This window comes from Nymphalis io, chromosome 23, assembly GCF_905147045.1.
Source record: "Nymphalis io chromosome 23, ilAglIoxx1.1, whole genome shotgun sequence".
NCBI classification, from domain to species: Eukaryota; Metazoa; Arthropoda; class Insecta; order Lepidoptera; family Nymphalidae; genus Nymphalis; species Nymphalis io.
Window position 1 is genome coordinate 804,752 of NC_065910.1, and position 13,236 is coordinate 817,987.

At 32.2% G+C, this 13,236-nt stretch overlaps 1 protein-coding gene across 1 annotated transcript in view; it reads right to left on the minus strand.

The window, feature by feature from the left end:
* The window catches only part of LOC126777653 (facilitated trehalose transporter Tret1-like), a 91,590-nt gene that overhangs the window by 34,323 nt on the left and 44,031 nt on the right, over positions 1-13,236 (minus strand). Inside the window, exon 2 of the mRNA XM_050500770.1 lies at positions 118-304. Coding sequence (XP_050356727.1) covers positions 118-219 — 102 coding nt within the window. The 5' untranslated portion in view covers positions 220-304. The remainder of the gene's footprint in view (positions 1-117; positions 305-13,236) is intronic.

Sequence of the window (13,236 nt, forward strand, 5' to 3'; positions counted from 1 at the left end):
TATGTTAAAATTAAATTCGTAAAATCACGATTCAAATGTACTTGTGAGATTACTTGAATAAAGTATATATTGACTATGAATGAGAATATTTAAGAAGTGTAAAATATGACAACAAACCTGTCGCCTATATCCTTGTCTCCCATCCTCCCCTCTCATCATCATGATTCTTGTCTCCGGCGTAATGTTCGTCATCTTATCCAAGCACTCTTTTTCACTCATATACACTGTTTTACGATTACACTTGATTACACTTCACTGTGAGTTTCACACTTGAAGTTGCCAGCATTTCACTCGAACATTTGATCTGTAACAAGTAACAAATATGTATTAAATATTTATCAATACATATGATGCCTTCGGTTATAACTTTAAAAAATGTTCCAATAAACACCGAAATTATTTTCTTTATAAAATGATCATATTACTAAACTCAAAAATATAACAAACATAACACAATGAAAAATTTCATCATCATCATCGGCATCGTCAAATTAAATTAAATATCAATTTGTTTTAAATTTTTGAAGTCCGATCCAATCCAAACTCCATTTGATCCAAACAAAAATATAATACTGGAAAATGTAAAATATACCAAAAACATTTTTCACAAACGATAAAATTAACACTTCAAACTAATATAAGCTCTATAAACTTAAAAATAAAGTTTAATTTTAATAACAAAAATACTCACAATATAAATCTACCATTTAAAAAAAACAATGAGCCATTATATTTAATATTGTTTCATAAATGTATTATTAAAAAAAATATGATATTTAAGCGTTAACAGAGACACATAATTTTCTAATATCATTCGTCACAATATTTTATATTCAGTATTCACTGTCCAACTGTCCGTTGTATCTCCATACAAGCGTGACTTGTAACTGAGATGCTTACAGATCGCCACAACTATCTGTTAACAATGAAATGATAGACAAAAGCATACGTAATTCTGTCATTACCTTGTCAAAATAATGGGTTCGTTTTTGTATACGAATTTTATTGTTATTATATAAGTATTTTTATATTTAAATATATTTTTTTTATTGCAATTTCTTATAATAAATGTGTTTAATTGACGTTTATAAAAACTTTTACAGCTTTGAGAGTTTTTTTTTAAATTTAATTACGATATGACTCAATGCAGAAAACATGCAGAAAAATGTATAAATATCCGATTAAAACCATTTTTTTTTAATTTGTTTTAGTTTACTGTGGTACATATATTTCGATGACGAAAAATACCACGAGGACACTTGCTTTGTAATCGTGAGAGTCAACTCCGTACAAGAAAGCCCAGAAGCCGTGTAGATATATTTTAACATGTATTTAAGGTTTAAGTTAGACAGTATATAATCCTATTGCTTATTCAACGCCTTCTCTGTATCATAGAGCTTAAACATAGCTTGCCAGTAATGCTTATATAATATTATATAATATTAATAATCATTCAATCGTAAATTTAATAATAATTTCACAATATTTCTAATAATTTTTAATGATGTTAATGTATTTGTTTGTTTTATTTTTATGAACTTGTAATGGATAATGGTTTTTTTTTATAGAATAGGAAGGCGGACGAGCATATGGGCCACCTGATGGTAAGTGGTCACCAAACGCCCTTAGACATCGGCATTGTAAGAAATGTCAACCATCGCTTACATAGCCAATGCGCCACCAACCTTGGGAACTAAGATTTTATGTCCCTTGTGCCTGTAATTACACTGGCTCACTCATCCTTCAAACCGGAACACAACAATAACAAGTACTGCTGTTTTGCGGTAGAATATCTGATGAGTGGGTGGTACCTACCCAGACGAGCTTGCACAAAGCCCTACCACCAGTACTTACTTTATTTAGGTTTACTTTATTTATTGACTATTTATAACGTCACGCTTTTGAAAATGATGTGATAACCTATGAAGGTTATGGGTTCGATTCCCACCCAGGACAGACATTTGTGTGCATGAACATGTATGTTTGTCCTGAGTCTGGGTGTAATTATCTATATAAGTATGTATTTACAAAAGAAAAGTAGTATATGTAGTATATCATTTATCTGGTTTCCATAGTACGAGCTCTGCTTAGGTTGGGATCAGATGGCCGTGTGTGAAAAATGTCCCAGGATATTATTATTATTATTATTATTATTATTATTATTATTATAACATATAATTAGTAGAACATTTGTCAAAAACCTTTTCAACCTCCATTGAACTGTCTATCCAATCTATCTACTGTTGGTTGTCCAAAATAAATAAATATATTTAATTATACAATAAAAAAAAAGTGCAATAGTGCCAGCGTCTTGGGTACAATGCGACAGGACAATCTTTTAGACGGCGTGTTTTTACTTTAAATTTGTAATATGCATTTTGTTCTTTTTATTTTTATTTTGTATTTTATAAAAATGTCTGTATATAAAGCTATTATTTCTACTCATTACACAATTATGGCCATTCATTTAAATCCAAGTCGACTATACTAAAGTCTAAAACCTAAGTTTGGGACAGATCCAGAAAGTCCGCGAGTCGGTTTCCTACTTTTATAATATGTTTCAAAGAGTTTCCAGTAGTTATTAACAATAATAATATCCTGGGACTTTATTCACACACGGCCATCTGATCCCAAATTAAGCTTGTACAGAGCTTGTGCCATGGAAACCAGACAACTGATATATTACATATACTACTTTTTCTTTTGTAAATACTTACTTATATAGATAATTACACCCAGACTCAGGACAAACAGACATGTAATTATTATATTAACAAGTATAATATATATTTATTATTATATATAAAGTGCTTTAAAATATAATTATTTAGATGTTAATTTTGTTTTTGCCATTAGTTAATGTTTTGTTTACTAGGGTCTTGTAATTAGTTTTCACTTACGTCTTAAATACTTGTTTATATAATTAAATATTTTTTTAAATGAATGAACTAAATAATGCGTATAGAAACCCTTATTCATTTAAAAATACAATATGTAATTATTTTACAATTGGACTTATAAATAAGTTTCAACAACAAGTTTAAAATTTCGAAAATAAATATTGTTCTATGTATTACTGCTCATTATGAATTTGGATCATGAAGACACATACAACCATTAGGCTAAGTATTATTTTTATATTAAAATAATATTATACCATAGACACTAAAAAGTCAACCAAACAAATAGACAGCCATTATTTCTCTTGATTTAAAAATATTAGCATTGTAAAAAAACCCCGGAAGTAGGGCTTTGTGCAAGCTCGTCTGGGTAGGTACCACCCACTCATCAGATATTCTACCGCAAAACAGCAATACTTGATATTGTTGTGTTCCGGTTGGAAAGGTGAGTGAGCCAGTGTAATTACAGGCACAAGGGACATAAAATCTTAGTTGCCAAGGCGCATTGGCTATAAGCGATGGTTGACATTTCTTACAATGCCAATGTCTAAGGGCGTTTGGTGACCACTTACCATCAGGTGGCCCATATGCTAGTCCACCTTCCTATTCTATATATAAAAAAAAAACAATTTCATATATCTTCAATGTTGTGTGTCATGATAAAACTTTAGTTATTTTGGCTAAGTCGCCAAAAAAAAAAATTGTTTAATTATGTAAAACGAACATCATTAGCCGCTACCTCCTTTATAATACAGTAATTCCGACTCACTGACTGTCTCGTTGGTCTAGTGGCTTGATGTAAGGCAGACCCGGAGGTCCTGGGTTCAATTCTCAGGTCGGGCCAATAAAAAGTTATTGGGTTTTTCTGTCAGAAAATTCTCAGTAGCAGCTCGGAGTCTGGAAGTTGAAAGTGTGTACACTCCCGTGCCTCGGAAAGCACGTAAAGCCGTTGATCCTGCGCCTGAACTCTTTCCGGTCGTGTCGGGTTCCGTCCCATCGGATTATGAGAGTTAGGGAATAAAGAGTGTACCTGTGTTTGCGCGCATACTTGTGCACTATTATATCTCCTGCGTAGTTGGCTAATCTCTCTTGAGAGTGGCTGCTGTGGCCGAAATCGGTCTGGAGGACATTATTATCACTCCGGCTCACTAAATGCACAGCTTAGAAATAGATTGCACGTTGTTGCTAATAAAAATACAAGTCACCATAACTAATACATTTCACCTTATAATTAAAAACACATATAACGTACAGTGTATTGTAATTTATAAAGAAAAAAAAAACCTACCATGTTTAGATGTCGTAACTTAATAAGGAAAGTGTAAATACAAGTAATTAATTAGCTTAAACATAAAACAATCAGTAATTAGTGTTACGGGTGGTTTTTTTTTTACATCGATACATAAATATGTTTTATAATGACTGTGCTAGTTTGTTACCGCGGAATCAGCCCAGTGCGTTCGTAATAAATATAGCCTGGGTAAAGTACGTGATATGTCCTACTAGATTGCTTGCGTGTCAGGGGGTGATGTAAGGTATATTTCTCTAACCCTGACGTGTGTACAAAATTCCATGATGATCGGTTGACTAGTTAAGACGTGAAAACATAACAACCAAACAAATGTCCCATCGCTGGGCTGAGGATTCAATTTGAGAATGTTTAGAGCTTATTTGCAACGCTGCTCTAATGAAGGTGTGGTGGATTTCATTTCATTCATCCAGCATTGTTATGTCCTTTACCGCCGAATATCAAATGAATTATAAATACAAACTAAGCAAATGAAAATTCAGTATTGCTTATATGCTAATCCCGGTTCTGATTAGAATATCCGCAGCCGCGTATTTATGCCTAAGCCTACAAGGCACCTGCCTAGAGCCCATCCGCTGAAAAATAATATAATTTTACTTTATCCGCTTCGAAATGGGGGCCTCAAGCCGTTCAAGCTAAATAGTGGCTTGGGATATATATCTAACAAAATGAAATTCAATTACGTTCTACGTTAAAAAGCACAAACGAACAGACATTTTGTATATTCAAGTAGGGTTATATTTAAAGAAAGTAATTAGCGTACTGATTTCACTGTAGATAAATATCAGTCATTTATCACAATGAGACGGCAAAGTTTATTGTTTAAATCGCGATAAGGATTTTTTTTTAATTCCTTTTATTTACTTCCATATCTATTAGTGGTTGTATTATATAATATACAAAAGGTTCGAAAATAATTTAGTGACTATATTTTTAAAATATGAGCCAAATTGATTACTGGGTAGGGCTTTGTGCTAGCTCGTCTTGGTGTATTGTTGTGTTTCGGCTTGAAGAGTGAGTGAGTCAGTACTTGTGGATGTAAGGAAGGGTTAATATTTCTTACAATAACAAAGTCCATGGGCGATGGTTACCTCTTACCATTAGACATGCCCGTCCGCTTACCTATTTAAAAAAAAAACTTCCTTTTATATTTTTAAACGTTTGTCAATGTCAGATTGACTAACTGATCTTAATACTAAGGACGATAATTGGTTGTTTATCACGTCATCGGCTGCCACCGACCAATGAGATTTAAGCTCAGCCAATTGAACTTCGAACGGTGTCATAGAAACCCTCAACGCGGTAAAATCCGCGAGCGGTAACTATTACATAATAGTCAAATGACGTCACACATAATAAAATTATTTATGATTCGAATTTCAATGTTTCCCGTGAAAATTGTTAAATGTTTAGAAGTTACGACGTCAAAGTAAACGGATAGGAAATATCAAACAAACATACAAATGTGAAATGCTAGGTTTCGTATTTAATTATAAACAACTATTTTCAGCTCATAGACCAGTATTGACGCAGTTTGTAAGGCATGTGTCCGGTACAATGGAAAGGCGATAATTACACTTTTATTTACAATATCTAAAACAGTAACTTTACTGTCGAACATTTCAATAGTAGACTTTTTAACTTGTAAATAAAATTTCGTACAATAGTTTTTATATAATGTTACATTTATAATAAAATATATCCGATGGTTAGTGCGTATGTATATCCTTAAATAAAGAATATTGTTCTCATAATAATGTTTCTCGATGTTGTGAATAATTGTGATGAAGTGGGATATCCTTTTTTTTTCACTAAAATAAACATGGAGTAAAATCTTGGGAAATTATTCACACACGACCATCTGATCCCAAATTAAGCAGAGCTTGTATTATCGAAACCAGACAATTGATATACTAGTTTTATTTTGTGAATACATACTTTTATAGATACACCCAGACTCAGAACTAACAGACATGTTCATGCACACAAATATCTGTCCTGGGTAGGAATCGAACCCACAACCTCGGCGTGGATCTTCCAACCACGCCAACCAAATGAATTGTGACGAGCCGAGGAGCCGGCTCGTCACAATTCATAAACCCCCTTATTTATGACCTAAATCCTAATACTATATATATAAAGGAAGATATCATTATAAATCCGAAAATTCAAGTCCTACAAAATAATACTTTTGAAATACAAAATTTATAAACATATTTTTGTCTTCACGTCTCAGTTTTCTAGCGTAGCATATTAAATCTTCTAATGGATAACAAAGAATACGTACAAAGACCTCAAGCATAACCGGGTCAATGGTAAACGATTATTTTAAATACAACAGCTGGCTACATGAAATTATAAACAAGCAATAATGACCTTTATACCAACGCAACATGTTATATTAAGGCTTGAATCATTTTAACGTTTGAATTAATTTTTATTTTTAAAATTTTCAAGGTATACCGGATGTATGTGTTGCACTAAACTAATTTGACGTTACATTCTTAAATCATATTTGTTTTTTTTATATTAATAAAAAAAAAATATTAATAAAAATTGCAGATTCAACGCTGATGAGTAAATTTTCATGTGATTTTTTTTTTAGCCTTTTGTCGTCCACTTCTGGACGAAAGCCACCATATAAAGCCAACCATCCCGATCTTCATGTGATTAATTTGTGTTTATAATCCATCTCGTCCTCGGCGGTGGCGGCGTGTACATCCACCAACCCGCATTGGACTAACGTGATGGACATTTATAGGGTGTCACTTTTACTTTATTTATTTGCAAAATTATTGCAAATAGAAATTGATTTTCAATATAAACTGCAATGCATAAGCTCCTGAAATATACACAGTGATCACCACCGTCATAGCCATTGACTGTCAGAAATATTAAGCATTTCTTACATCGCCAATATACCAGCGTAACTCCTAATTCGATAACTAACGTTATACAGCAATGTTGGTTCTGTTCAGGTATAAGAAAACAGTTTTTTTTAATGGGACATTGTTCATACACGGCCATCTGATTCCAAACTAAGCAGAGCTTGTACTATGAAAACTAGACAACTGATATACTACATATACTACTTTTCTTTTGTAAATACATTCTTATATAGATAATTACACCCAGACTCAGGACAAACACACATGTTCATGCACACAAATGTCTGTCCTGGGTGGGAATCGAACGCACAGCGTGAAACGGCGTGAAAGGGTCTACCAACCACACCAACCGGCTCGTCGATTGCTATTGTCTATTGTTATAATGGGTATAGGGGACAACAACTGTGATACAGCTTATAACATATTAGTACTAACAGATATACAAATATAATATCATTAATATATGGCACTAATGTTAAAACAGTTTGGTCAGAACTACAGGCACAATGGACATAACATCTTAGTTCCCAAGGTTGGTGGCGCATTGGCATACCATCAGGTGACCCATATGCGCGCCCTACCTATTTTAAATTTGCGCGCATCTCGAAGACATAAAAATCGCAATTCACTAAAATTTAATCATTTCCTAAATCTTAAGCATTAATGGTTATCTATTTTGAAGCTTTCGAAATCGAACAGTTATCTCGGTTTACGGAAGTTTTAGACAAAAAAAACTACAATGTAGTTATTTTTATTTCTAAAATGCGAGTCTAAATCCGAAACTTTACGGGCGCGGAATTAGGGTAACCACAGACTGACGAATTAGAAAGATAAAAACATATGTCATTAAAAAATAAAGTTTAATATACATTAAATTGTTGTGTATTTATTAATTTGTCAACAAAACAAACATAGTCATTAGATATAATTCATATTAATTTGTAGCATTTATTTCAAATATTATTTTCGAAAATTTTTAATTCATGTGATATGTAAATTATTTATGTTAATAAGTTTCAATTTCCGACATTTCACAATTGCGTACAGAATGGCTCTATAGTACGAGATACGTACGGATACTACGGTTGATCCATCTACCTATGCATCAGCAAAGCTGCTTTTTAGGTGTATTATTTGCTCTTTTGAAGAATTTAATAATAATAACAATTTATAGACAACAGATAAACACTATTGTACAACTTTTATAATTTAGTACAGTAACAGCCTGTTAATGTCCCACTGATGGACTAAGGCCTTCTCTCCCATTTGAGGAGAAGATTTGGAGCTTATTCCACCACGCTGCTCCAATGCGGGTTGGTAGAATACACATATGGCAGAATTTCAATGCAATTAGACACATACAGGTTTCCTCGCGATGTTTTCCCTCACCATCAAGCATGAGATGAATTATAAACACAAATTAAGCACATGAAAATTCGGTGGTGCTTACCCACATCAGATAAGATTCACGTTATTTAGTACATTAATTTTAATTATATATAAGAATAAAAAAGTAAGAATGAAAAGCTCATAAGTGTTTAAGAGCCCTTATTCTCACAGTGAAACAATAAAATTAACGAAAATTCACAACACTTCAACAGTTTGTTCGTTTCACTATAATGACTGTTCTGAACATTTTACAGACGTGTCGTACTTATTATGACGTTAAACTTTTGAATAAGCTCAGCAACACTTGATTTTTATAGCAATTTTTTAACGTCTATAAAACTAATACAGATTCTTTAGTTTCTGTACGAATAGTGTGAACACGTTTTGTTTTTTGTCTTTCTTTGTATAATTCGATCTTAATTTCGATGCAAAAATGAAACGCAATTATGGCATGAAGTTTTAAAGAAATAAGGTTTTCATGGTCTTCTGGCAGTCATTGTTGTTTTGTAACTAGCAGTGCCCGTAAGAGCTCACTTCGTTACTCATTCGTGAAATGTTGACAATCGACTTATGGTGATACACAATATTAATACGAGTATTCTTGATATGTTACAATCTTTTCCTTTCACTTTTCGATATCTCACGACCGTTTTCTGCGGTGAGTTTCAAGTTTGATCTTACAGAATAGACCTTGAAAATATTATAATACTTATAAACTTTGTTTGGCGAGTTAGATAAACAATGCTGCGTCTTCTTCTTTCTAATACCAAATCAATAATGATAGAAAGAAATAAATCTGTGTTTAACTAAACAATTATTTAGCAACGCTTATAAGGCCGTTAATTATAATTTCATAACATTAAGAACTTAGTTTCCAAGGTTTGTGGCGCTTTGGCGATTTATGAAGAGGAATATATATAGCAATTTTTTAACGTCTATAAAACTAATACAGATTCTTTAGTTTCTTTACGAATAGTGTGAACACGTTTTGTTTTTTGTCTTTCTTTGTATAATTCGATCTTAATTTCGATGCAAAAATGAAACGCAATTATGGCATGAAGTTTTAAAGAAATAAGGTTTTCATGGTCTTCTGGCAGTCATTGTTGTTTTGTAACTAGCAGTGCCCGTAAGAGCTCACTTCGTTACTCATTCGTGAAATGTTGACAATCGACTTATGGTGATACACAATATTAATACGAGTATTCTTGATATGTTACAATCTTTTCCTTTCACTTTTCGATATCTCACGACCGTTTTCTGCGGTGAGTTTCAAGTTTGATCTTACAGAATAGACCTTGAAAATATTATAATACTTATAAACTTTGTTTGGCGAGTTAGATAAACAATGCTGCGTCTTCTTCTTTCTAATACCAAATCAATAATGATAGAAAGAAATAAATCTGTGTTTAACTAAACAATTATTTAGCAACGCTTATAAGGCCGTTAATTATAATTTCATAACATTAAGAACTTAGTTTCCAAGGTTTGTGGCGCTTTGGCGATTTATGAAGAGGAAGTCTACAATAAAAAAAAGTATTCATTTATTTTTCATACATGCTTTTGTTAGTTGTATGAAGTTGTAAATAAAATTACTTTTATTTAGACCGTATATTCTTGTACGCAAAGGTCTTCGTACTACAATTGGGACATTATTTATACGTAGAATTACTACGACTGTGACGCACCTGCCAAGTGCCAACGCACTGGCTGCCAATGATCTGATTATATTTGATGATATTTAGATTCAAATGTAATAACAGTTTAGTGTTTAATATAAAATGTATGTTAGTATATCTGTTCGAGATATGAGACATCATTTATTATGTCAACGTAGTTCAAGAGAAGAGAAGAGAAAATTGACGCCCCTGGAACATTTTAAGCGAACGCTGCCAAAACGAATACAGACAAGACGTTTTTGTAGATTTAAGAAGTTTCTATATATAACTCCGGAATAGTATATGGTACAACACGTAAGTCACAAGTTTTTATATTTAGTAAAAACATAAAAATTACCGATATATTTAGAGAGCTCCCAATCAGCTCGGAAACAAGCCAGATGTCTCTTTCGAAACGTCGGATAAAATAAACCAATATTTAGTCGCGGCTAAGAATAAAATATATAAAATAAATAGATAACCATTTTCATTCTCAATTCAAATCGCTGTTGGTGAGCTTGAATTATTTCACACATCGTAAAGATGTTTAGTGGTCATCACTTAAAGCGCTTTATTCGTAAAAACTAGTGTTACTATATACATGAACTGAGATATGAAAAAGATAATTTTAAAGAAAGAAATGCGCAATCTTTTTCTTTAACGTACATAAAGCTCGTTCCGAAAAATAGCAGCGATTGATAGATATCACATTTCGCTGAAACGCTAAATATAAACAACCTCACCGAACAACGTTTTGTTTCAATAAGATTTATAGAATATTATTCCCTCAGTGGATTCTTTAAATAGTCATGAATACATTTGTTACAATACAATTTGAAGTTTAGTAAACACCAAAGAATACTCAACATCACGTCATATTCTTATAATTAAACAAGCAGTACCTGACGCAGTTCGCCCACAATAATTACTCAAACAAATCACTTTTGTCTTATTCCAAAAAGTATGACTAAATTTGTCTTGCTGTTCTAAAAATAATAATAAAATTAAATCATATTTTATTTTTTTACCTTTACAGTAACAGCCTGTTAATCTAACACTGCTGGGCTAAGGCCTTCTCTCCCTTTTGAGGAGAAGGTTTGGAGCTTATTCTTCCACGCTGCTCCAATGCGGGTTGGTAGAATACACATGTGGCAGAATTTCAATGAAATTAGACACGTGCAGTTCTAGTACGTTTCCTCACGATGTTTTCTTTTACCGTCAAGCACGAGATGAATTATAAACACAAATTAAGCACATGAAAATTCAATAGTGCTTGCCCGGGTTTGAACCCACGATTATCGGTAAAAATTCACGCGTTCTTTTTACCTTTGCTTATAAACAAATTAAAAAATATATGTGAATTGAAGCCTATTAATCGATGAAAGACTATATAGTATATTATTATTAAATTATGTTTAATTAAAATACATAAATAATAATTATATCGGGTAAAGAATGTTTTCTCAAATTTTCAGTCTATTTCTTATACTATCTTCTTAAATAATTGGCTGATCAGTCAATCAGAACATTGCCTTTTTTATGTTGACATCATTTAATAAAAAGATTATTTAAACCATTTAATAAATACACAAATAAATTTAAGAAAGACATAAATCCTTACAAAAATTTTCATTAAAAATATTATTCATACGGTCGTCATTAAATCCGTAATACACCTAGGGGACTATATTTAAGAAAATAAAAGAGGTACCGTATAAGCGATTTTGACGCCTCGGGCGGCCATTATACATGTGATCCACAAGAAAATTACTCCCGTATCGACGTGTTACATCTTCATATGGGTACATTTAATACTGTCAGATATTACAAAGAATTTGGAACTTGAACGATATTTTAACGTTTCATAAATACAAATTGAGATAATTTTATAAGTAGATTTTATGAAGCTAAACTCTATTGTAACTGATGAAACATTTCAAAACAAAAACAAACAACAAACAAGATCGAATTTTAAATCAACGGTTTATATACATATGTAGTGTTTGAATAAAATTTCATTTCTGTTACTTCCTTGTGATTAACATTTGAAGGTCGAATTGCAGTGCGACGGTCTTGTATGTAACGTTTGAACAAAACGCTTCTGACACGTAAAGCTTTCAATGCTGTTACGTGTACTTTTGAACTTTCTTTGAGCTTGATAAGTGTAAGATTTCAATGTCAAGTTTGCACTCAGCAAAGTGTTTACGTCTGTGAGTGCATAGCGTACTGAGTTGGTACGATTTTTTTGTTGAAACATCTTTATAGAAATTATATAAAAAAATTTTTTATCAATATATTAATACCTATTTATCACCTCTCACACTATGCCTATTAACATTGAATTAATACAGAATTATGAAGCTGAAATTGCCATTACTTATTTAAAATAGAAATTCGATATACCGTCAGGGATCTCCTATTCGTAATATTCTGTTTTCCTGAGTCTGGGTGTAATTATCTATAAAAGTATGTATTTACAAAAGAAAAGTAGTATATGTAGTATATCAGTTGGCTGGTATCCACAGTACGAGCTCTGCTTAGCTTGGGATCAGATGGCCTTGTGTGAATAATGTCCTAGGATATATATAAAACATCAATTTACAGTATATACCAGTGACTATAAATTGCTAAAGAACATATAATCTGCATAAATCATATCAGATACTTGTTTACTTTCTTTGAAATCGCAAATTTATAAGAAATGTCGTACGACGTAAAGTCTTCCAAAGTAAATATATTTTCGAACCCTCATTACCGGTCGATCGAGAATCCATGGTAATGAGACGCAACGTGTTGTCAAATGACTGATGCCGATTAATCGATACACCGTGCCTAATAATATATACGGATATACCATTAAATCACTTAATGCCATATATTTAAGAGCTTTATTATCTTGATGTAATATTGCTAATGGTGATGGTAATGACGATACATGTAACACCTACGCTCGGAGATGATTGTAAGATTTGATTGCCGGTAATGAGATTTTAATTATCAAGATTTCGTGTTCATTGAAATAATGAGTTTTTTAATGATAAATATATATATTGAAAGCATATGTCTCTACACGTTTTGCAATCGTTGAGATTACC